At 33.0% G+C, this 27321-nt stretch overlaps 1 protein-coding gene across 1 annotated transcript; it reads left to right on the top strand.

Annotated features, from left to right (window-relative positions):
* Positions 1-466: 466 nt before the first annotated feature.
* On the top strand, positions 467-27183 carry LOC101893231 (xaa-Pro aminopeptidase 3). The gene is made up of 6 exons (XM_005192088.4): positions 467-619; positions 683-957; positions 9182-9882; positions 16461-16564; positions 26581-26711; positions 26769-27183. Exons 1-6 carry the CDS (start codon positions 586-588, stop codon positions 27066-27068), a joined length of 1545 nt encoding a protein of 514 aa, XP_005192145.2. The 5' UTR covers positions 467-585; the 3' UTR covers positions 27069-27183.
* The last annotated feature ends 138 nt before the right edge of the window (positions 27184-27321 follow it).

Here is a 27321-nt window from a genome sequence, read left to right as displayed (position 1 = left end):
ATGAAGAGAAGGTAGGTCAACTTTGAAAAAATTGCAAGTATAGAGGTCTACCTGTTTGGCTTGTAATGTCAGAATTACTATCAAAACAATAAAAAAGCAAACAACTTGTTGCATTGATTTTGAATAAATAATTTAAAACCGCTAAAACTGAATGAATGGTCAAAATTTCTTTTCAATATCATGTTCTATATATCTCTTATGGTTTATTTCGCGACAAAAACTGCAGATGTTGTCGATGCATTCGTTGCAATAAGCATTTTGAAAACACCCGAATTTGAATATTTTCTGAACAATTTTTTATTGTTGAAAAGAAGACACACACATAAGCAAATGAAGTTGACATATTAGGCCAGAAATTGAATTCATTGTACCATGATTCTAAATATGTTCTGATAGTTCATCGTATTCACGGCTGTGGCTAATGCGGTTACCTGTATTATTGAATCAAGGTATTGTCACTTTAAGTCCATTTTCGATTTGTATAACCCTGGTGTGTAGTTTTGTTTTGATTTTATTTTTTATCGCTCGTTATTTCATTCTTGCTTAACGGCACTGGTTTCTGGCAGTAGATTTGTAATCTCAAAAATGTTCACGCTATTGAGAATCCAGCGTAAATTTGGTAGGTAAAATTTTTTAGGATATTTAAATGGCCTTTTAATCAAAATGTTCTTTGTTACCAAAGATATCTTTCAGATATCAAACAAACAGAAGATTATTTCAAAATTTTCTTCATACAACAATGTTACAAATGCTGAAAAGAATATCTCGGATGCCCTAAATAATCAGACCTTTGGTCAACCTGTTCATTCAACTCACCCTCATATAGTAAATAAAGATGAATTAGTTCCAGGCTTAAAAGTGGAGGAATTTCAACAGCGAAGAGCACGTCTTCTTAATGGGGTTCAAAAATATGCTGCTGATTATTTGAAGGAAAAATGTGGCAACCGTAACCATTTGGTATGTATTCCTTCAGGTGTAGGAAATACTAATCCAAGGTTAGTTAACATCGATAGGTCTAATTATCCCAATTAATGTGATATAAATATTTAGGGTGACGTAGTGCGTAGTCTGCGTTTATTATACCTTACAGTCGAAAATCTGGAAATCCACTAATAAGTATCGTACGTTAAAAATTTTCTTTGAGAAGACTTAAATCACGTAGCTGAGTTTTCTCTAGATTTATCCCAGGTTAGTTAGTTGCCTTTCATGACAACTACGCCGCTCGAAGACCAACTCAACGATCAACTGTGGAACGATCTTGTACTTCTTCATCCTTAAACTGCCTATATTAAACCATATCGACGCCGCCCTATTTTGATTTTAGGGTATAGCTAAAATTGTTATTGTTTTGAATAGATATTTCCTTGAACTTACTCACTCAACAAATCCAACCACAGACAAGTATCCTGAGGAATCCACAGGAATACTAACGGAACACTGTCACTTCATTCTGCCTATCATAAGTAGTATTTTCTGTTCTTTAATACTTCATTTTTTTTTCAAATTTTGGACCATCACGTCTCTTTGCGGATAAAAGCAGATGCACAGTCTTTAGACCAACTTATATTTAATGGTTTTAGGAATTAGAAATTGCAGCTTATTTTTATTTCATTTTTGTTTATTTTTTCCACACATACAAATACTGAGCGCAAAGGTCCATGCACGTATCCAAAGTCATGAATACAGGCTTTTTATAATATTCCTAATTTTAAATATCTTAAATAAAAAAATTGACAAGTAAATAGACGAAGATTTGAAAAATAACAATTGATAATTAGGTGAATCCCCCATGCAAGGGTAATACTGAAACAATTTCCCATTGGTCACAGCGAAAAATAATTTGAAGTAAGTGAAATTATAGAATACCGACAAAACTTAACGAGTGTTTTTATTCAGTCTGATCGAAGATGAACAAGATGAATGGCGAATTTGGAATTATAGAAGATGAAGAATATCTGTGTATAGATATGACGATTTCAAAGACTTAAGTAATAAGTAACAGGATATATTATTCAGAAGTTCAATCTCTTTCACCTGCGTTGACAGATTTCCAAGGGCTGCCTTAAAAAGCCATCAACAGACTTTCTTTTAACAATTAAACGAAGTAAATCTACCTTCCTGGTTGTGACATGAACCTACATATAAATTATAAATATACCATAGAGTATCGTAGGTTGTTCAATTGTTACCAAAAAAAGATTAAAATACAACCCTAAATCCTTCCATGATTCCAAGGTCTCTTTAAAGTCCTCAATATTTAAATTTAACATTGAAGAATTTGTTATACACGTTGATATTGCTGAATGTATCGCAGAATTTTTGCTACAACCTATTCAAGGACAACTTCCCAAATTAATATTCATATTTCTATAAGTCGTCACAGACTGACTACAATGACAAGATGTATCGATTAAAAGTCCATGGCATGATTAACAAAATTCCCGAGTACTGCTCAGACAGCTATAGAAAATAACTTCATCAGCCGGTTACAAATACAATAACGTTAATAAAATACGTTGATCATTTAAAAACAAAATTATATTAGATTTTATTGTATCTATGTCCATACCATTTTAGAATTAAAAAGGTAAAGCCATGCAATCATATGTTTAATTTTTTTCAAAATTATTCATTGTCAATATATTTATTCATGAATATATTGTATTGTATCATGGAAGAATTACAAGGTAGCCCATGTCCAGGCCATCTGTAGGCAAATTGATATGTCAAAGAAATTGTTGTAATATTAATTCTCTTTACAGATACATAAAATGAAAAAAAAAAAAAACTAAACAATTATTAAAATTGAAAATTTTGGAAAAAGTTAAAAAACAAACCGAATATGAGGTTTTGTATGGTTTGTAAACGAGTAGAAACAAAGGCCAATACCTTCCTTGACCTTGACCAATACCTCCTTGTCAATTCTTTGATTTTTTCTCTATCCCTCAATGGGTAAATGAATCACCCCGACAATAGTCTATTTTTCCATAATATCTTCATCAGATCAATATTATCAATCAATATTTAAATATATAGTTCATTTATTCTCTGTTCTCTTCAAAGTATTAATACTAGATTTTAGTTGGAATTATTTAATCTTTATGATATGTTCTTTCTTGTTTAATAAGGTAAACATAAAAATTGTAAGGATATATTTCTGTCGAAACTCCGACTGAACTTTTTTCTTAAAAACTTGGACTTTTATTGATGGACGATCCCTTTCAAAAAATATATTTTTTGGTTTAAAATCAATGAACATATTCAATATTTGAGATCCGCAAATATGCTTTCTGCAAATATCCACCATTTGAGAGCCGGTGTTGAGATAGCAGGGATACTTAAAATTTCGAAATACTGTGTGATATTAACAAATGCTAAATCCGCAAGGATGTCACCTTGGTTCCCTTTCTACAGTTTGTCAACGATTTATCTAATTCTTACTTGTTTGTTTCCCTATGGTTTGCTATGTCATTTAAACAGAAATATTATTTTTTGTTTATATTTTATTCCGTTATTATTTCCATTGCCTTTTGTAGTTGTTCACAGGAATCTGTTTTACAAAAAAAAAAAAAATAAAATAAAATAAAAAATAATAATAATAAATAAAATAAAAAAACGCATTTACAAATTAATACTACTAAAAGATCTCTGTCTACAGCCCGTTAAAGTATCCGAATTTTTAAACTTGGAGCTTGAACAGAACGCAAACACTTACATGTACTACTGCTACAACAACAATAATAATTACTCGTTTAAAGAAGCAATAGTCTAGTCTATCTTTGTGTCACAAAGTCTTTTTTGGCTGTGTTTCCTGAGTATGGATTTGCGGGCGGGCCTTACTTATTTACTAATGTATCAACATAAAGAAATACACAAAGCCTTGCTGCTAAAATGTCTTCAAAATATGGGGCCCATCAGTGAGTTACGCCAGCAAATAGCAACACATTACAAAACATTACCAAGGGAGCTAATTAGCGAACGAAAATAATCTATTGGAAACGTTTGCAATTGTTTTGTTCTTTATTTTCTTGAAGTATGAAGCGAAACAAAGCCGATATTAAGATAACGGGACATGTTCCTCACTCTGTGCTGTTTGTGTAGATTAGTGGAAACCAAAACAGAACTGAAATGTACTCTGCTGGATGACTCAACATTGGAAATGAAATAGTACAATACTCATTGTAAACGTTTGCAAACGTTTCCCTGTATATTGACTCAATACAGATAATGTACAAAATAAATAAAAGTTTAAATTATTCCTCTGTATTAATTTCTTTGACCATCATAAAATGTAAATAAGTACAAAAAACAATATTAAGAATCATAACTTAATGCACCAGTCATCATTTCGCACAACAAACGTTTGCAAAAGTTTCCCGGCGATTCGTTCGCAAACGATACAGCTCGGCAACTCACAGCCGAAGTACATTAAGGCAATCTCGTATTGTTTGTGTACTTCTGGAATTGAAATATTTGTGGTTTTGTTTGGAGTACACAACGATTGAAAAATTCGTCTTCGTAAGAGGGGTACGTTAATTGTTTCGTTTGTCTTTATTCGCTGGAGCTAATGGTATTTGAAATCGTCAGCTAACACAAAATAGGAGTGAGCAGCTGCAACAGAATATAAATCAGTCCTAACATCATAGTAGTCCAGCAACAAAATAGCAGCTACTGCTTTGCAAGGGTTTCAGCCAACAAAAACAAATATTCATTTTTGAGTGCAGCGTTGCTTATAAAAAGTTCATGTTAATATGAATTGCGATAAAATAAGCTTTTTTATACATTTGGTATTTGCATACATAGACAATTCGAAAATAAAATTTATTTCAGTTTAATGAGATATTATTCAATTCAACAAGTATCTACTTTGATTCGTTCGAAAGATAGTGTGATTACAAAAAATGCACGTGTTTTATTACTTGGGACCTTGACAACTCACAACCATCAAAATATGATTTTTGCTGCTCATTCAGCTAAAATCAAAATAGCAACCGAAATCAGAGCTATATATATATATATATATATATATATATATATATATATATATATATATATATATATATATATATATATAATACGAAATGGATATTATATGTGTGACTATACCGCAGTGCGTTTAAAGAGATGAGATGACTATATGAGGGCCATAACAAACAGTAAATTTATGTCATCGAAGAACCTGAAATGCTACAATACTAAATTTATTTTATAATCTTTCTCAAATTATCAAATTATCTAAAATTTGCAGAGACCGATATATGGAGACTATGACTAACGTACACCGACCAGGCAGGTAATTTATAGACATTTTTCGAACGTTCCTAACTCATTTCCATAATTTTCCTCCCCTGCTGACCATCCCCATACGGAAGGATCGCGTACACATCATGAACCTCACCATGATGGATTATCAGTAAGCGTTAATTCCAGCTACAGAAAATAACTTCATCAGCCGGTTAAAAACACAATTATCTAAATAAACTCTGTTAATAATTTAAAAACAAAATATATAGATTTTATTGTATCAATATTCATACCAAAATCTACGTTAGAATATAAATAATTCAAATAAACACTCATGTTACTGACGGGGTCACCCATCGCATAGTTAGATAGAGCGATGTAAGTTAGTATTTAAAAACTGATGATATCTACTAGTTCTAAAGGGGACACTTTTTCTAATAGATGAAATAAGAAAATCAGATGTTACTGTGTCATTTCGGATTCTGTACGGATTCGATTTTATCGGAATAGAGAGTATATTGAGGATCCCACACAGAGGAACTGTTTAAAAATCCTAAAACACCGGATGCTTTATTTGCCATAGAAATAATATGGTTATTAAAATTTAAATTGGGGCCATCAAAAGACCCAGATCAGTGAAGGAATCTGCTGTTGATAACACATAATCACTTATACTTTAATGATTTAATATAGAGTTAGATCTAAAAAAATATATCCTTAAATTTTTTAAATTCAACTCTGTGGCATTGTGAAGACACCAAATTAAAAAGGCTACTGTAATTAATTTTTCAAATAACTTTTGAATGGCACATCACTTTGCAATAATTGAAAACGTCTCATAAAGTGCTCGATTTATGTAGAGGCACCAACAACGGTTTCGAATCAGAAGGGAAATTATTAAATTTTATATGAATAATATACAATTATTTTGTTATAGGGACTGACAAGTAATAAAAAGTATAATTACTTCAGGAATTTCTGGACTTTGGACTACATTGGATTAAATATTAATTTTTTTCACTGCATTAGGATAATCTTTGTACGATCTACGAGCATCTATAGTATACCTTGAGTAATTAGCATAGTCTATGCCAGACCCAGATTTCTTATATTTTCGAAAAAGTTTTTGAAGTTTCGAAAGCGTGGAATATCAAAAATGTATATAGCCTATGTTACTTTCAGGCGATGTTGTAGTACACTGGGAAAATCTGTTCAGCTTTTTTCGAGTCCATAAATTACAAACAAACATGCAAAAAATTTCCTCTTTTATAGATATACAGGGTTGTCCATATTCGACGGACCTTTGGGCCCATTCCAATCGACGAGGCTTGTCCGCAGGCAACATTCTTTGCGTCAATTGAATTTTGTACGGGAACAAATGCAAATCAATGCGACTTTTATATGGCCTCTCGAAACCAGTCGAAAATTGTTCGTATAACCGCTGAAGGGTGTTCTTAGAAGGCGCACTTCTCACATTTTTTTTCACAATTGACTTCTTCTGTTGAATGTAAATTTCAACTATTTCTCACCCTTAACGAACTACAAATACCAATTTTTAGACAAACATATATAGATATATATATATATATATATATATATATATATATATATATATATATATATATATATATGTATACAATATATATATATATATATATATATATATATATACGGCCGTTTTGGTACGGCCTCATACACTTTGTTTTTTTTTAAGTTTAAAATGTATCAATACTCAGAGGATGAGGCTATTTCGATTTTAGGAAAACATTCATACTGTGAATTCAAGTTCATTAATATTATTGCTACAACATAAAATTTTATATCTAAAAAATAAATTAGTGAATTTAGGCAATGAAAATTAGTTCGTTTGTAATCAAAATTTCTTTCTCTTGTTGCGTTGAGCTTTTCGAAGTGTTGAGATACCAAATGCTAAATTCAGAATTTGTCAGTATTATTTTTTTTCTATACTATTTATTTTATGAAGGTCCAAGGCGCTAAAGCGATTCATAACATCAAGTGAGAAATGGTTTAGAATTCCCAGATGGGATTAAAAGAGCCAACAATTCTTAGTCTGGGAAGAGACATTTAATGGATGGCAAGTTAAAATCACCAATGACCAAAATATAATCAATAACATTCATTTTCTGAACTATAGATGATATTGCTGAAATATGGCGATAATATAAGGCAACTTCTGACTATGGATGATATATATATTAGCATGAGACAAATAGTTTACATTTTCCTAAATCGACAATTATGCTAATAAATTCTATATCATTAAAATCTTTTAGCTCAAAATCTATTGGAGCGATATGTTGCATCAACAGCAATAAAAACTCCCCAACCTTGTTTATTTATACGATCTTTGCGATGTATTTGATATATTGGACATAACATTTCAGCTTTCACCATGTTTCGAAAAGTGATAAAATTTTGTAATCAAAGGCAAAACTATCAGTGTATAGACGAGATAATTTAGATTTTATCCCCCTTACATTTCTGAATAGTTTGCTTGAAATCCAATTTTTTTTTGTTGGACCCTCGGAAATGGTCGCAGAAGGCATTTCAGGCTGGCCGGAAACTGAATATTAGAGGTAATACGGTCAGAAACACAAGAAACCTAGGGACAGAAACACGAAAAATGACGAGAGCCAGCTGTCCGCAGGCCATTACAATTTAATACCCTTCCAAATGTATGCTATTTTGTCAATAGGAAAAAAATTAAATAATAGTGGTTAATAGCATACAACTAGCATCCGATTTAGATGAGTCTTATTGCTATTATATTGTGAAACAAAATCCATATTAGAATTAAAGAATAAAACAAAATATAATAAAATGTGTCCATCACACTTTCATCTGAATCGGATGTTGGTAGATTTCGAACTCATCCAACATTCGCTTGTATATTGCATAATTGTATACAGGCTTTGGATGAGTCGCACCTACATTGTCAGTGGTCTCAGTTAGAAGATGTATGTGCAAAAAAATCCGCTGGGAACCTTCAAATTGCAGAAAATATACACTACCAAGGAAACTTTATTGCTCAAAATTTCATTCACTTATCATTCATCGTGAGCCCCAAAACACTACAACAATAACCCACAGAACAAAAAAAAAAAATAAATTATCTTATACCACAAACCGAAACATTTCAATAATTTATTTAGGTTCCAATAAATTAGCTGAACGAAATACACGTTCTTTTGTGTGTTTTTAGTATTTTTTTCTGTTCCATAACAGTTGTAAAATCAGCGTTGTACCATAACCAAGTAATAAATTATAGACGAAGATAAAACTCAGAATATATCTTCAAGGTTTTGTTGCATATTTTTGTAGTGCCAGATTAAAAAAAATGTTAAAATGTTTACAAATGTATATTTATTGCCATTCTAAAATTAGCAGCGCGGCTTTCTAAATCAATTAGAACATAAACAGTGAGAGCAATTCTATTAAATAACTACGAAAAACTGTTTATGGCCAATCTTTACCCATGTTACGATGAATTAAAAATTGAAGAGTAATTTCAATAGGTGCCGCCTTGTGAACCCTAGTTTTCGAGAGTTTATTTTTATTGGTCTTTAATTCTAAATATTAAATTATGTGTAAATTATAGCGCTGCATTATTGATTGTTCATATTTCAAGGAATTAATGGATCGTTTTATAACACAATTTGTTGACCAGTTTATCGTCCATAATTATATCTAACAATTTTCATTATGAGGCATGTCTCATAATCTAAAAAGTAAGAAACCATTGTTCAAAACCATACTTGTTGTCTCAGACGAATATTTTAGGTTTTGTCAACGGAATAACCAGTTGAATCACATTCATATTATATTTCGAGTTCACCCATATCTTATGCACAGAACATGCTTAAAACATTTTAAAACGTCCTGTTTGTAAAACTAAGACTTACTTATTTCTTTGCAGATTATTATTCCTTCATCTACTAAGAAATATATGAGTGATAAGATACCGTACATTTTTAGACAAAACAGTGATTTTTACTATCTGTCAGGATGTTTAGAGCCGGATACGATTCTTGCGATGTACATCGACGAAACAGGAAATACAAAATCTTTGATGTTTATGAGGCCGAAAGACAAACATGTAGAGCTGTGGGAGGGACCAAGAACTGGAGTGGATATGGCTGTTGAATTATTTGGGTTGGATGAGGCATACCCCGTTGACTCATATGAAAATGAGCTGAAAAGGCACATAGAATTTAAAAAGCCTCTAATTTGGTTCGATGCAAAGTCATGTGAATTACAAAACATTGGAGAGATTACTAAAAAAAGCTCAACTTCCTTATTCGTAGAGTCGCCTTCTGCTATAATACAAGGAATGAGACTTTTTAAGTCTCCCTCAGAACAGCATTTAATGAGAAGAACATGTGAAATAGCATCTCATTCAATTAATGAAGTAATGAGTGAATCTCGGCCGGGTCATTCAGAACACCATATTTTCGCAATGATTGACTTCAAATGTAGAATGCGAAATGCTAATTATTTGGCCTATCCACCCGTTGTTGCTAGTGGGAACAACGCAACAACAATACATTATATAAATAACACCCAACTATTGAAGTCGAATGACTTGTTGTTGATGGACGCCGGTTGTGAATATGCAGGGTAAGCATGTCTTTGTGTCATACTATTACATGGGGAGGATACATAACGTTTGTTTTGAACGGGAACAGTCTTCTTACTAAAAGGCAAAAGTTGTAAAAGCAGTAAGTAGGTTGTAGTTTCTGGGAAAAAGCCGTTGATGGGGCACGATAGTATACATATTAACACCAAGGTAAAGAAACTTCGCAAATAATTATCTTTACAAGAGATGTGTTATTCCATGTTATTCAAAGGAAAAAAATTAAATAAGCTTGATACATTTTCTTATTCATTTTAAAATTCACATTTGTATTTGAATTACGTTGTTCGATCTTAAAATTACATAGACCAATCAATGCGTCCCCACGACACGATTCGTAATTAATAGCACCATAATTCCATTTTTCTCCTTTTTGTTTCTTGTTTTTATGGGAATTCGAACGATAATACATGAAATACGCACTAATATGAGCCGAAGATAATAATATTTTTTACAAAGATTGATTGCATCCTTATTTGCAGATTTATTGTATTACTAATTTTATTAATTTTTCATAAATGTGATGTCACAATTATTTTTGTCGATTCCCAAATTTATGACTTTTGTTTCCCGGTTTCTGAAGAAATTCAAAGTCGTGGATAAGAAGCTTGTTTCAGATGAGACACAAAAATTAACTTAATACACTATTGAATAATTTACTTTTCATTGCATTGTTTAAAATTCGACGTAGCGTAAACAAATATTTCATTTCCCCACTATGATTAAATGTATTGTACGTCTGTATTTCCCAAATACAAAATTTACCACACACAAAACAATTGTACAACTTTGAAATTCCTACCTTCGTCGTATGTCGGTAAAGTTGGATGGGGGACGTCGAATTTTAGGTAACGCTGTCATTCATAATACCTCATTTTAGTTCTAAGAGTGATTTGAATTGAACACAGAACGAAAATCGTGTTCGTATATATATATTTATGTCGTGACTTAACTAGGTGGATTATAGACTGGAAACATTGTTAATTTGTTAGGGTATGTTGAATGTACGAAAAATCGCTTCACGCATGCTTAAAATATTAATTATGACTTCGTGGCCATATGTAGTAATGATTAAAAACATAAAATCTAGTGTTTGGTCTTAAATTCCTTAATAATTTCTCGACCGACGGGATTATAGATGGAAAGGGTAATTTAATATATTATGTGTTCAATGCTGTTTAACGGTCATTTGGAGCACTTACAGTTTTTACAATAACTTAAAAAATTAGGGCTCGCCTTTTGTCTGCCTAAAAAATAACAGAAAAATACTGGTAATATCTGTTCGTTATATATATATATATATATATATATATATATATATATATATATATATATATATATATATATATATATATATATATATATGTATATATATATATATATATATTTTTTTTTTTTTTTTTTTTTAATGTGAACCATTATTATGTTTTTTTATATCTTTGGTCATTATAGTTTCAGCAATAATTTAGATATTAGAATAGTAACTCACATAGATATAAAACAGTACAGGAGAGGAGGACTTTGATAGCTTCATCAAAAAAGCAAGGATGTTTCCCACCAACGGAATGCCAGAATTTCGTTCATTGTTTGCGAATGAAATTATATTTCAATGATGTATCTACCGACAAATCAATGAGCTATTCACTCGCTTTTTTCGACACATTAGTTGATAGCTGATCCAGAAATGTGTTACATATCCAATTCGAATTTTACTCGAGAGTTTCAAAAAGTGTCTCAAAACAATGATATTTTTACAACTCTTTCACAAAAGTCGCTTTTTTATGACACAAGTTAAGTTCCTTTAATTCCGAAAAATATTGGAGAAATGTGTTATTTTAAGCACGAATTCTTCATTATGTAGATGTTCAATACATTGGGATTTTTCTGATGAGTAGATTGATATTTTATGTCGTACTTCCGCAAATCGTCTCAGCACATTTTCTCTGGATAACCTATGTTATCGGTATGGTGAAGAAGAAATGTATAAGCACCACCCGTTTCTTCACACAACTTCTGAAACATACGTGTTGGTAAATGCTTTGTTTTGATGAAATTTACAATTTTTACGGCTGTATTTAGCATATTTTTAAATCTTCCGGTAGTGCTTTTGAATCCTGTGATACTACAAGTGTTCCACAAACTACAGGGACTTTTTAAACAACTCTTGTAACCACACTGATCTCCTTCAGTACATTTACCAACATAGTTCTTTAATTTCAATCCTCTTCCTTCAGAATGAATTGTACTGATTTTTTTTTTGCTCGTTCCCCGACTTATTGGCCCTCAGGACAAAATATCTTCATCTTTTTGTTTTTTCCAGAATTTAAACATAGTTTTAACTTGTAAAGAAAAGAAAGTGAAGAAAGTGCATATGTATTTATATGCGCTTTCTTGACTTCCCAACATACCAAAATGGCTTGAGAATAATATTACAATAAGCTTATGAACATAAGCCTTAAGCTTGAGAAAATCTTGAGAAAACATTGAAAAATGTTTGTGTAACAAGTGAAGAATAATCGAAACGGAACCCTTATTTATAAGCTTATACTTGAAATTGTAGAATAAGCTTACAAAAATAATATTATAATAAACTTATTTTTGTAATAGTATATAATATTATTATTTTTTTAATTTTTAATCATTTTTCACATTTTTTTCTTGATGGACATCCCAGTAGTCACTGCCTCATGTGGCCTTGATACACTGACGCTTTCTTCTCCCTTATTTGAACTTCTGCATCTCTTCCACTAAGATGCTTCCAATCTGAAATGGGATTGGAATAATTTATGTGAAAGATTCCCGGATTTATTATTCATGCATACCTTAAGGGTTTGGTCCAGAAATGGGTCCTAAATTCGCGTGATTTTGTTTTTTGCCAAAGAAAATAATTTCTTGCTGACAATTTTCACAAAAAATCAAAACTAATTTGTCAACAAGGGACAGATTTGAAAAATGTTTGTGGAACATAAGTGTTTCTCAAGCATTGTTGAAAAATTATATTTTTATAATATTGTTCTCAAGCTGTATTGTATTTTTGGTATGTTGGGTTTCTTATGAACAAATGAATACAAAAGAATACTAGTAGATAAAACAATGTAGTGTTAGTGTTTTTTGGTAGCAGGGTGATTATCGTAACTCGCTACTTACAAAAAAGTAGGCTAATATTTCACATTCAAAACATAAGCCTTATTTGAATGTTAGTGTAGACATTTTAAACTACAGAGATAGTATTTGCGCTTTTGGTTGTGTGTAACTAAAGAAAGATCTAATGTTCTAAGGGATATAACATCTCGATCAAAAATAATATGTCCACGTCTTATCGTGTAATGGCACAACTCATTTATTAGCACGCATAAGGCTGAAGTTTTCCAACTAAAGGAGCAAAAATGTTATATATAGTGAACTAGTGGTCCTAGAATCAGAACATTACGGAGCATTTAGACTCGAATGTGTTCGAAGCGGTACATAATCGTTTAATATTTATTTATTCATACCAAACACAATTTCTTAAAATATTGTTTAAAAATATATTTTATGAAGTTTCAAACAAAAGTAATTATTTTGTTCAAAAATGTAAATTGGAATGGGAACAACATTTCGTAATTGAATTGACTTAACGTCGAATGCGGTAATTCACAAACAATTTCGGCAAAAATCCATCCCCATAAAATTATCTTGTAAATGGGTGCAACCCGCGAAATCTTCATATACTGTGAATTCATCTTATTTGATTTGCACTGATTTTGTGAAACTTCGTATGAAGACTAATGAGTATCATTATCTGAATTATAGTAAAAATTGATTACAGGGAAAATCTGAATCGATATAAACCTATTTCAATACGATCCATCAAAATTCGTTGATGTAGCAGCACTCATTATTTTTCCAATTTTTTATCAGGAAAAATCTTTACATTTTGTAACAAAATTAAACTAAACAAGTAAAAAAACAGTAAGTTCGGCCGGGCCGAACTTTGAATACCCTCCACCATTTGGAACGAATTAGAAAATTGTCAAAAAAAAAAAAAAATAAAATCCATTAAAAATTCTTTTAAAATCTTTAAAATACCTAATATCGGAAGGTGCCGATACATGAGGGGATATACAATATTGTAGACCTATATAGGCAATTCTCTTCCAGGGGGTAAAGTACTCACAAAGAACTTCTTGTGTAGAATCCCGTTGAAAAATGTGGCTAAAATCATCAAAATACCGAATATCGGAAGGTACCTTTATATGGGAGCTATACGATATCGTGATAATTATCTTTTAAGGGATAAAGTACTCAAAAAGAACTCCTTGTGTAGAATTTCAGACAATTCCGTTGAAAATGTGGCTAAAATCATCAAAATACCGAATATTGGGAGGTACCATTATATGGGGGCTTTACGATATCGTAGACCTATATAGAAAATTCTCTTTCAGGGTGTAAAGTGCTCACAAAGAACTCCTTGTGTAGAATTTCAGACATTTCAAAATAACGAATAGCAGGGGGGTAACGTTATATGGGGCCTATACGATATCGTAGACCGATATAGCCCATCTTCGAACTTGACCCGCCTGCAGACAAAAGAGAGATCTGTGCAAAATTTTAGCTTCATATCTGAATTCGTTTTGATTGTAGCGTGATTACAACAGACGGTCGGACAAGGCTAAATTGTCTTAGAATTCTACACTGATCATTGTTGGGTCTAAAATGATTATTTCGATTAGTTACCAACGGAATGACGAACTTAATATACCCTCCATACTATGTATGGTGGAGGGTATAAAAATGTGTATACCTAACGTACATTAAAGGAGGAAATTCAAACAAAAAACGTTGTACCGAATTTCAAATTTCCCACGAAAGCATTTGCCCCCACTAATTATTTTGCATTTCAGCAATTTATATATTGATTTTTCAACACATGGGAGTTTTGGTGATAATATGCCGAAAAAGATTTTTGATAACATTCCCGTAATGTTTTGATTGTAGTAGTTCAACAATCTTCCTTTTTTATTTATTTACTTAATGCTGCAATTTAAAAGCCATTTGACCAATGAGTATCACAAATAGCGGAAATATATTTTAACTTCTGTTATGATTATTCAAATTGTTCACCCTATATGCAGTAGATAACATAAAAATATTGGCATGTACAAAATTACAAAAAATCGGTTATATATCCAATATTATGCGAAATCATAAATTCCAGATTTATCCCATGTTTCTGGTTGAGAAGAAATATTTAGATATAGCGAGTTGTAAAGAAGTATTAACAATTTTCATTATTTGTGGGTTAGCTACCCGAAGGGATTCACAGTAATAGGGCTCTTCAAAACAGATCTTGTGTTAGCAAAAATGCTTATATGTATGAAATTTAAAGAAAGTTGGATCCTTTTTTTTTTCGATTACTTTGAGCGTTTTGTTTTTCAAAATCTTGAACCCTATGTGGGGCAGGTAGCAACATAAATGGTCCGATCTCTACCATTTTTATAAAAGATCTTTTGTTGATGGAAATATTGAGATGTACCAAGCCTTAAATGGAATCGGATGTTAAATTCATGTTTTATGAGCTTAATGAATTTTCAAAATTTTGGACCCTTTGCGGGGGAGGTATATTTTGATGTGTGTAATTTGAAGACAATCGTACACTTATATCACATTTTATAAGAGTTATAATTATTCAAAACTTTGACCCTTGATGTAAATATTAGGATTTCCAAAGTTGGAGCAAAATCGGATTATCCTTTCTCTTTCTGTGCAAAAAACTATTTTCTTTGAAAATTTTGATATTTTGTGGGGGAGGCATCATAGGGAGTGGACCGATATTGCCCATCTCCGAGCTCGATCTAAGTTTGACGATGGTTCGAACGAGAGAACACAAGTCAATTTCGCTGAAAACCGAAATGAAATGAAACCACACGTTTTTTAAAAAAGTAGGGAATGACATTCCTAGACTGAGGACTGTATCTGCAACTTAACTTAAAATGTTAGATTATATATATTATATCACAACATATTTATAAATATAGATGACGGCAAAAATAAAAATACTACATTTTAACAAAAACATTTGATTTTCATTATTTGTTACATTTGCTCCAGAACTTATTTACCTTGCCTGAAACTACGTCACGAACATGATCTGTCTTTCTAACAGCAAGATACAACGTGATTATTCTTTTACGATCAATACATAACAACAACTTTCCGGTGTAGTTCAATTTTATTGTGAACAATTTGTCGATGTAATGTATATGCATCCTACTTAGTTTACAACGCGACTTAACGTCCACCTCATGATGCATTACGTCCACACTATTCAATTATGTTTTTTTAACTTGGCGTGTCTAAAATGATCGGTATTAGCCATGTCGATCAACATCTAGGTATAGCCCTCTTATAAAGGTATCTATTGATTTCCGATATTTTGAAGGTTTCAGCGGTAACTTACATTTCGGTAGCTATAATCTATTATAGCTATATATTACTTGCCTAAGTCCACGTATACCGCGTAGTTTTTAAGAAAAGTATTTTTATAATGATAGCACAATAATTGTTTTGTATACACATACAGGTACACGAGTGATATAACGAGGACATGGCCAGTAAGTGGTGAATTCACAGAGTCCCAAAAAATTTTGTATGATGTTGTCTTGCAGCTACAGAAAGAGTTAATTGGTAAGTGCAAAATGTTAAATGTTATATGTTTATGTTTTAGATGCAGTGTAAAACGTGCACATTTGAAGATGTGAAATGATTCATCAATTAGGATCCTTCCTTCTTTTTTATGAGATTTATAATCTCATTTAAGTCCTAAATTTGACCTAAAAGTAGTTTGATATAAACGTAAATTCGGGAAAGAAACAAAGGACCAGGGGCCGTCAACCCAGAAAATACATGTTCGTGTCCATCCGATTTTCACTACTCGGAATGTTTGCTCCGTATTCTCTTGGTCCGAGCCGGACCATAGTTCTGCTCCGTTTGTCATAATCACATCCACCAAAGGTCGGTCTCGTTAAGATGCAACAGATGCATGGGGCGGCTGCATTTCCGGAATTGTTCCGACTTAAAACCGGATACAGGAGTACAGCGATATGGACTACATTGCTTCCTGCTGCGTAAATGTAGACCACAGTGAGTCATCATCTGCGTCGTCCACGTCGTACGACGTCTACATTGGCGTCGCAGTACGAAATCCTCCAACAATCTCCACAACAGCAATTCATGCAGCAGTTGAACCTACGTTGCATTGTAAGATCAACGAAATTGTAAGCTTCATGAGTCGGAAGAATATCAAGGTCGCTGCAATGCAGAAAACGAAGTTGAGTACCACCTACAGGCTTCAAAATTGTGATAAATACGACATATTGGGGAAGGATGGCACCAGAGGATTAACGTTCCTATTGCACCACTCTGTCCAGTACAGACTTAGCTTGCCTGAGCTTCACTCTAGTGACCCGTAAATGGAATGTATGGGTGGGGGGTCAAGTGCGGAACCGCCGAGGTAGAGGTACCTAACGTGTACATCCAGCCATTAAATATGCCCAATATCAGTTCACTTATGGAAGGCAATAACCGTCTGGCGATAAGAGCATTCAATGCCCATCACGAATTATGGCATTCCGTCCTAGGTAACGATCAGAGGGGCATGGTGCTGGCTGAGCAAATTGATAGCTCCACGGATTCCACAGTGAATTAAGATGCACCCACCAAAATAAAGGGAAATGCCCCAGGCCTGATAAATGACGTATTCATTTATTAGGTTCAGACCACTTACCCTGACCACCCGACTTCATAGACTCGGAACGAAGTACTTTCCTTAACCATGGAAAAGCCAATTGGCAAGAATTCAGAGAATAAACCAATCGCCGCTTTAGAGAACTGCCCAACCAAACTGATGTTCATGTAGCAGATAGATAATTGCGCGTGTTATGTTAACAGGCAATTTATAGAGCACACCCCGAGAGTGACAGATTGAAGAGATTATGTTGAAGGAACTTGGTGAACCAATATCTCACCAAACTCCTCAAACTATCATTAGCCACAGAGCACTTATGGTGGCACTAAATGTGTGGATGACAGTCGTGCGTGGAATTCAGAAAGAAGTCGAACATACGTAGAGTGAAACAGGGAGTTCCCCAAGGTGGGTGATATCTCCCTTTCTGACATTCCACGCCCTCCAGGCGGCATAGAAATAATAACGTACGCAGATGATTGTACGCACGAGGCGTCTGGACCATTGATGACATTTGCAATCGGATAAACGCTTACCTAGTCAATCTAAGCGCCTTTTTCATTGCGAGGAATATAAAAACATCCGCCACTAAATCGACAAAATCAGAAGTAGGAACAAAGTTCTCAAGTCTCTGGCCAGAGCCATCTCAATCATCATCTCGTGGATAAGCAACCTCCGCCCAGTCACGTAAGGAAAGACTTTCATGATCTAGAGCGAGAGAGAGATAGAGATGTATAAAAAAGAGTCTCTAGATCAACAGACCTATCAAGCAGGACTGAATGGTATTCACTCTGACGCGGTCTCAGAAGCCATGGAAGGATATAGAGTGTATACCGTACTAGGACACAACAGCCTCCCATCGCAGCTGAAGCAGTTAGCCGGATGGGCCAGTCGCCTTAATTCGTATTGGTTGTGTCCTTCTTGAGGCTGGACTTAGAAGCAGAACCCGATTGAGATGAATCAGAACGGACACAGCAGTATGAGCTGCTACAACAAAAGCGCTCGTCGTGGCTTCTTGAAAAAGAGCAGCATGGAAAGAAACGACTTCAAAAGATTGACTCGATACGGATGCATTTAGGTTTTGTATATTTGAAGACTACACGTAGGAACCCTCTACATTGAGAGGACGCCCACGCATTGAGGAAAGTTCAAGCAAAACGGAACACCGACGAATAGGGGAACCTGTAGCATCGACTTTTTCGGATGCCGTAACAACATTTGGTTTCTATTTTGACGATTTTATAATGTAAACAAGTTAAAAAGCGTTAAGTTCGGTCAAGACGAATTTTCGAAATTGGATATATATTACTGTAGGATATGGATAAAGAAATTACGAGTACTATTATCCTACAAATGTTTTTGAAAACCACAATTGCGAGAGTCAAAATGTCATCGTTATTTAATGGTTAAGACAGAAACAGTTTTTAATAGCATGTTTCCATTGGAAACCGAACAACGTTGTTCGCTCTCAGAATTAGGTACACGAATTAACCCGTTCATACGGCACGATTCGTAATTTATAGTAAAGTAATTCCTTTTTTCAAAAATTTTGTTTGTGGATTTTAATGGGAATTTATACGAAAATACATGAAATTCTCACTAATATGAATAGAAGAAATTATTGTTTTCCTCCCAAAGATTTATTATATCATTAATTTTACAATTTTCATTCAAGTTTTCAGCTTTTTGTGTAAATGTTGACATTTTGAACAAATTTTTGTGTTTTTCCATTTTTAATTTCTGCTGGAGAGACACTTGTCAAACATTTTTTCTGCCGATAGAAACATTTTGAAAATATTGCCTCTTTTGTTTGCAGTTGTCTGTGGAAAATTTAACTCGTGGACCAAATGCGTACCTCGAATGAGAGAGAAAACAAAATTTCCTTTCGTTTGAATGTACATACGCCATTCAACATTGTAGTTTTCATTCATAATTTTCAGTCTTCCCAAAAATTTTTAAATTTCATCAATTTTTTCTATTTTTAATTGTTAAATGTCATAATTTATTTTTTCGATAAATGCCCTCATTTGTTAGGGATGGGACATATTTTTTCATTGTTCTGAGAGTGATTTAATTTGAACAACTTACAAATATGAGTGTTCGCTCAGGAAATTTTGTGTGAAGAATTAGGTAGTTTTTTCATAGTTAAGGGTCGAACAACGAATAGAGAGCGAATCAAGTGCAGTGGAAACGCCACATAAAAGTCATATACGGAGACACAATCGTCATTTAGTGCGCTCTTTCACTTTGACTGGAAAAATAGGCGAAAATTACAACAAAGCTACTTTTTTGGAAACTTGACATGTCAAAGTTGTAGTCAGGGCGAATTGATTTGAAGTACAAAATTTGGGGCAAATTGTTTTATCCAATCAAAATATTGAGTTTAAAATTTTCAAAATTGTTGTTTTTTCTATTACAAAAGCAAATATTCTAAACTTCCAACATCGTTTGTGAGTAATGCTGAAGCCGCTGCATCTTGGTTTGATTATAGCACGTTCAATACAACATTTTTGAAAATCACAAAGAATGGAAATGGAGTGATCGTCCATAATGCGTAGTCTCCAGCGTGCCAACGAAGGACATTTGCGATAATAGATGTCCAATCGTTGTTATCTCCTTACACAGTATGCAGTCTTGGTTACGTTGGCAACGTTGATTTCATATTCAACAGCGAAAATGTTCTTTACAAGAAAATATCCGGAAAATTAGTTTTGATGCTTTAAAATTTGGTTTTGTGGTGGTTGTGGGGTGTACCTTTTTTTTCTTTTGATAAATCATCAGCTTTCTCGCTTTTTCAGTGATGTAGTGACATGCTACCTAAAAGGTACTTAGGGTATATTTATTCCTCAGGCTTACTTAAGATTTGGATCAAAAATTAAAGAAGATACAGGGGGCTAAGTCTACTGTGAGTCCAGGCATATTCTTTGCTCACCTATGAAATATATAGTAGACAGGAAGTCGTTTATGTATAGATAACTTTTATACATTCGAACAATTTGAAATAAAAAAATTATCTCAATATTTAATCACACCCCAAAAATTGTCAATGTTTTGTTCCCCAAACCAATCCAATATTATTTGGATTCATTCACCTTTCACTGTTGAAGTCCTGTAGTGTATAACATAGTTAAAATCCGTACAAAAAGATGATGAAATTCCATGTATCGGTTTATCTCCTATATGAAATTGATTCCCGATTTCATTTATTTCAAATATCCACGAATTTTAGATCTTCATATTACCTATGCCTACCATATGTTGAATATACACTTTTTCCCTCATGCTCTATAAAAACCTAACATCTCGATTTTCTATCAATTGCAATGTTAAAGTTTGAAATCATACAACAATTTTTTGTGTGTAAATGAAAGGCGAATTCAAATTACAACAATTTTTTGACATATCAATTTGATACCAGCTGGCCTGAAAGGGTTACTTTGTTATTCTACCATGGTCCCAGCTGATTTGACTCTATAGTAATACTAGTGTCAAACTCGATATGACGTTTTGTGATTTAATTCCATTGATATACAATAGGTATATCATTTTTAAATTTAAAATTTCACTACAGAGCAACATGAACATTTTTCGGCTTATAATAATAGAAAAATCGCCGTTGTACTTAACAAAATGCCAACTGCAACCAAAATATTTTTCGCGGTTAAAAAGGAGTGACACCCTATTAAGAAACATAGTTGTATATTTCGTGTTTTCTAAAGTTGCAAAATGTAGAATACTTTATGTGTGTATGCAGTTTGCTTTCAATTTGAAATGGATGTTGCTTTTTCCACGATTTTCTAGCGATTGCTAGAAGTATAGAGAGATTAGGACATACAGCTAACAACTGTACATTTAGGAGAATGATATGAAAGCATTCAAACTAAATAATTGAGGAACTATTCTTCTGCATTTTAAATTTAATAATCCAAATTCCAAAAATGTATATTTTTGAAATTAAAATAATTAATTGAAAAATAATCTGGCCAGAGCCATCTCAATCATCATCTCGTGGATAAGCAACCTCCGCCCAGTCACGTAAGGAAAGACTTTCATGATCTAGAGCGAGAGAGAGATAGAGATGTATAAAAAAGAGTCTCTAGATCAACAGACCTATCAAGCAGGACTGAATGGTATTCACTCTGACGCGGTCTCAGAAGCCATGGAAGGATATAGAGTGTATACCGTACTAGGACACAACAGCCTCCCATCGCAGCTGAAGCAGTTAGCCGGATGGGCCAGTCGCCTTAATTCGTATTGGTTGTGTCCTTCTTGAGGCTGGACTTAGAAGCAGAACCCGATTGAGATGAATCAGAACGGACACAGCAGTATGAGCTGCTACAACAAAAGCGCTCGTCGTGGCTTCTTGAAAAAGAGCAGCATGGAAAGAAACGACTTCAAAAGATTGACTCGATACGGATGCATTTAGGTTTTGTATATTTGAAGACTACACGTAGGAACCCTCTACATTGAGAGGACGCCCACGCATTGAGGAAAGTTCAAGCAAAACGGAACACCGACGAATAGGGGAACCTGTAGCATCGACTTTTTCGGATGCCGTAACAACATTTGGTTTCTATTTTGACGATTTTATAATGTAAACAAGTTAAAAAGCGTTAAGTTCGGTCAAGACGAATTTTCGAAATTGGATATATATTACTGTAGGATATGGATAAAAGAAATTACGAGTACTATTATCCTACAAATGTTTTTGAAAACCACAATTGCGAGAGTCAAAATGTCATCGTTATTTAATGGTTAAGACAGAAACAGTTTTTAATAGCATGTTTCCATTGGAAACCGAACAACGTTGTTCGCTCTCAGAATTAGGTACACGAATTAACCCGTTCATACGGCACGATTCGTAATTTATAGTAAAGTAATTCCTTTTTTCAAAAATTTTGTTTGTGGATTTTAATGGGAATTTATACGAAAATACATGAAATTCTCACTAATATGAATAGAAGAAATTATTGTTTTCCTCCCAAAGATTTATTATATCATTAATTTTACAATTTTCATTCAAGTTTTCAGCTTTTTGTGTAAATGTTGACATTTTGAACAAATTTTTGTGTTTTTCCATTTTTAATTTCTGCTGGAGAGACACTTGTCAAACATTTTTTCTGCCGATAGAAACATTTTGAAAATATTGCCTCTTTTGTTTGCAGTTGTCTGTGGAAAATTTAACTCGTGGACCAAATGCGTACCTCGAATGAGAGAGAAAACAAAATTTCCTTTCGTTTGAATGTACATACGCCATTCAACATTGTAGTTTTCATTCATAATTTTCAGTCTTCCCAAAAATTTTTAAATTTCATCAATTTTTTCTATTTTTAATTGTTAAATGTCATAATTTATTTTTTCGATAAATGCCCTCATTTGTTAGGGATGGGACATATTTTTTCATTGTTCTGAGAGTGATTTAATTTGAACAACTTACAAATATGAGTGTTCGCTCAGGAAATTTTGTGTGAAGAATAAGGTAGTTTTTTCATAGTTAAGGGTCGAACAACGAATAGAGAGCGAATCAAGTGCAGTGGAAACGCCACATAAAAGTCATATACGGAGACACAATCGTCATTTAGTGCGCTCTTTCACTTTGACTGGAAAAATATGCGAAAATTACAACAAAGCTACTTTTTTGGAAACTTGACATGTCAAAGTTGTAGTCAGGGCGAATTGATTTGAAGTACAAAATTTGGGGCAAATTGTTTTATCCAATCAAAATATTGAGTTTAAAATTTTCAAAATTGTTGTTTTTTCTATTACAAAAGCAAATATTCTAAACTTCCAACATCGATTGTGAGTAATGCTGAAGCCGCTGCATCTTGGTTTGATTATAGCACGTTCAATACAACATTTTTGAAAATCACAAAGAATGGAAATGGAGTGATCGTCCATAATGCGTAGTCTCCAGCGTGCCAACGAAGGACATTTGCGATAATAGATGTCCAATCGTTGTTATCTCCTTACACAGTATGCAGTCTTGGTTACGTTGGCAACGTTGATTTCATATTCAACAGCGAAAATGTTCTTTACAAGAAAATATCCGGAAAATTAGTTTTGATGCTTTAAAATTTGGTTTTGTGGTGGTTGTGGGGTGTACCTTTTTTTTCTTTTGATAAATCATCAGCTTTCTCGCTTTTTCAGTGATGTAGTGACATGCTACCTAAAAGGTACTTAGGGTATATTTATTCCTCAGGCTTACTTAAGATTTGGATCAAAAATTAAAGAAGATACAGGGGGCTAAGTCTACTGTGAGTCCAGGCATATTCTTTGCTCACCTATGAAATATATAGTAGACAGGAAGTCGTTTATGTATAGATAACTTTTATACATTCGAACAATTTGAAATAAAAAAATTATCTCAATATTTAATCACACCCCAAAAATTGTCAATGTTTTGTTCCCCAAACCAATCCAATATTATTTGGATTCATTCACCTTTCACTGTTGAAGTCCTGTAGTGTATAACATAGTTAAAATCCGTACAAAAAGATGATGAAATTCCATGTATCGGTTTATCTCCTATGCTCTATAAAAACCTAACATCTCGATTTTCTATCAATTGCAATGTTAAAGTTTGAAATCATACAACAATTTTTTGTGTGTAAATGAAAGGCGAATTCAAATTACAACAATTTTTTGACATATCAATTTGATACCAGCTGGCCTGAAAGGGTTACTTTGTTATTCTACCATGGTCCCAGCTGATTTGACTCTATAGTAATACTAGTGTCAAACTCGATATGACGTTTTGTGATTTAATTCCATTGATATACAATAGGTATATCATTTTTAAATATAAAATTTCACTACAGAGCAACATGAACATTTTTCGGCTTATAATAATAGAAAAATCGCCGTTGTACTTAACAAAATGCCAACTGCAACCAAAATATTTTTCGCGGTTAAAAAGGAGTGACACCCTATTAAGAAACATAGTTGTATATTTCGTGTTTTCTAAAGTTGCAAAATGTAGAATACTTTATGTGTGTATGCAGTTTGCTTTCAATTTGAAATGGATGTTGCTTTTTCCACGATTTTCTAGCGATTGCTAGAAGTATAGAGAGATTAGGACATACAGCTAACAACTGTACATTTAGGAGAAAGATATGAAAGCATTCAAACTAAATAATTGAGGAACTATTCTTCTGCATTTTAAATTTAATAATCCAAATTCCAAAAATGTATATTTTTGAAATTAAAATAATTAATTGAAAAATAATTATTTTGTTTACATTTTCGGACATATAACTCTGACACTTGTATTATGTACAAAAACAAATTATTCTGCAATGGAATAACATGTAGAAAATGAGCTCCATAATACACAACTATATTCTAATGAAGACCGAACCATACTGACATAAAGCAACGTTTTATAAATCCTTAAAACGATTTCGGTTTTTAAATCCTAACAACGATTTTCGCTCAAAAAAGGTGAATGCCTGCACAGAGAAACTTTTAATGTGATGAAAAGAATATCAGGAATTCTATCTTTAATGTATTTTATATAATTTATTTGATGTATACATTGCTTGTTAATAGTATCCCACAACACATTCATATTGATGTAGCATTGAGCGAAGTCCACTAGCTCTAGTCGTTTGGACTCTAGCGTGATTAAAACAGACGGACAGACATGTTTAAATCAATTTAGAATTTTTCGCTGATGAGGAATGTATATACTTTGTTGGGCCTAAAATGATTACTTCGATGAGTTACAAACGGAATGACAAACGCATGAATGTGCAGACAAAATCTGTGTGTTGAAAAAACACAGTTCTTGTTCTACGCTTTAATTTGTAACAAGGAATAACAATCCACAAAAATAATAAGGGTTTTAAATATTTATCGATGCAGACCCTATGAAGGTATAGCTTTCGGCTCATTACATATGCAACGCTACATCCCCATTTCCAACGAACGTATTTTAGTAAAACGCGTTATTTACATTGTCAATTCTTTTTATCATTCTACAAAAATATAAGGAATCTTCTTAAGCCCATATTTTGAGATTTAGAGTACATCCGATTTTATTTGCTACATTTCCATCATAACAAAGTACAAAATATATATATTCTTGATCAGATTAAAATTCAAAGCGGATCTAGCTATGTCCGTCTGTCTGCATTAATCACGCTATCTTTCGAACGAATTGAGATATGCAGCTAAAGTTTTGGGTATATGTTTATTTTGTGTAGTAGGCCGGGTAAGGTCATAAATGAGTTATGTTAGTCCACGTTTTCGTACAGCACCCATATAACTATACCTTCCGATATTCGGTATTTTGTTGATTTTGGTGACATTTTTTAACAGAATTATTTTCGGCACTTAGAGTTTGTAATGTACCTCCTATGACAGATTATTATATATAATCCTAGTACCTCCCGATATTCGATATTCTGTTGATTTTAGCTACACTTTCTAACGGAGTTGTTCAAACTTTGGTACTTAAGGTTCGTAATGGGTTCTTTTTCAATCGTTTAAAATTCGGTAGAGACTGTAATGGGTACTTTTTTTTGGCAGAAACCGCTGGAGTAGACACCTAAAAAAATCTGGGATTTTGGTGACGTTAGCCACATAAAAATTCTAACTCGTAATATTTAACAACCACTATCGGAGGAAATCGGTACCATCGAATTTACGACATTTTGAAGACTTTTTACCAACTGATTTCACTGGCAAATATGGAAGTTGACCCAATATCGAATCCCGATTCTTTTATTTTTCAATGTTTTCCTTACCTCATGTTTGAGATTATTAAAAGTTCGGCCTAACCGAAAGAAACGCGTTTTTACATATTTCAATCTTAACAGTAAATCTCCTCTTGGCCATTTTACACCATTCTAATTCTAACATAAATGAATATCCATATGTCAATAATACCTATTAATACTCATTTTTTTATGCTATACTTTGATATATCCTTCTTATAATTACCATTACTTTTTTTCAGGGACCCTTTTAAATGAAGGCGGACAAACATTGGATCATTTATTTGACACAATGTGCCTACGCCTGGGGAAATATTTGCAGGAGATTGGTTTGGTGCCAAAACATATAACTGATGTTGTCGGTCTCACGAGGGTATAAGAGGAGAAATTGTTTGTACATAATTTGTTAATAACAATTTTTGTTTAACAGGCTGGATATCAATTTTGCCCACATCACGTCTCTCATTACTTGGGAATGGATGTGCACGATACACCACTAATGCCTCGATCTCTAAAACTTTTGCCTGGAATGGTTTGCACTGTTGAACCTGGAGTTTATATATCGAAACACAGGACCGATGTTCCTAAAGAATTCCGCGGAGTAGGCATTCGAATCGAAGATGATATTTTAATTAATAGCGATAACAAGGTAGAGGTTCTGACATCTGTTTGTTGCAAAGAAATATTTGACTTGGAAAACTTACAAAAAAAGAAAGAAATTGAAAAGTAGGTTTTTGATACATAATTTATTGTTTCTTGTTAAATGACTGTTCAACTACAGACTGTTTATAGAATAAATTAGTTTGAAAAAATAAAATAAATAAATAAATAAAAAAATATAAAAACATATTGTTACGAATATAACTTTAGATTTAAGTTAATTTAGATGAATTCCGTTAATTTAAGAATTTGAATTGTAACGTAAATTTCTACTACGCAGTTTATTTGAATAACTTCACAACAACAACTACTGTATAGATTTT

This window comes from Musca domestica, unplaced genomic scaffold (assembly GCF_030504385.1).
Source record: "Musca domestica strain aabys unplaced genomic scaffold, Musca_domestica.polishedcontigs.V.1.1 43, whole genome shotgun sequence".
Taxonomy (NCBI): domain Eukaryota; kingdom Metazoa; phylum Arthropoda; class Insecta; order Diptera; family Muscidae; genus Musca; species Musca domestica.
The sequence above is the reverse complement of the archived record's forward strand: the minus strand, read 5'-3'. Positions and strand labels throughout refer to the sequence as shown.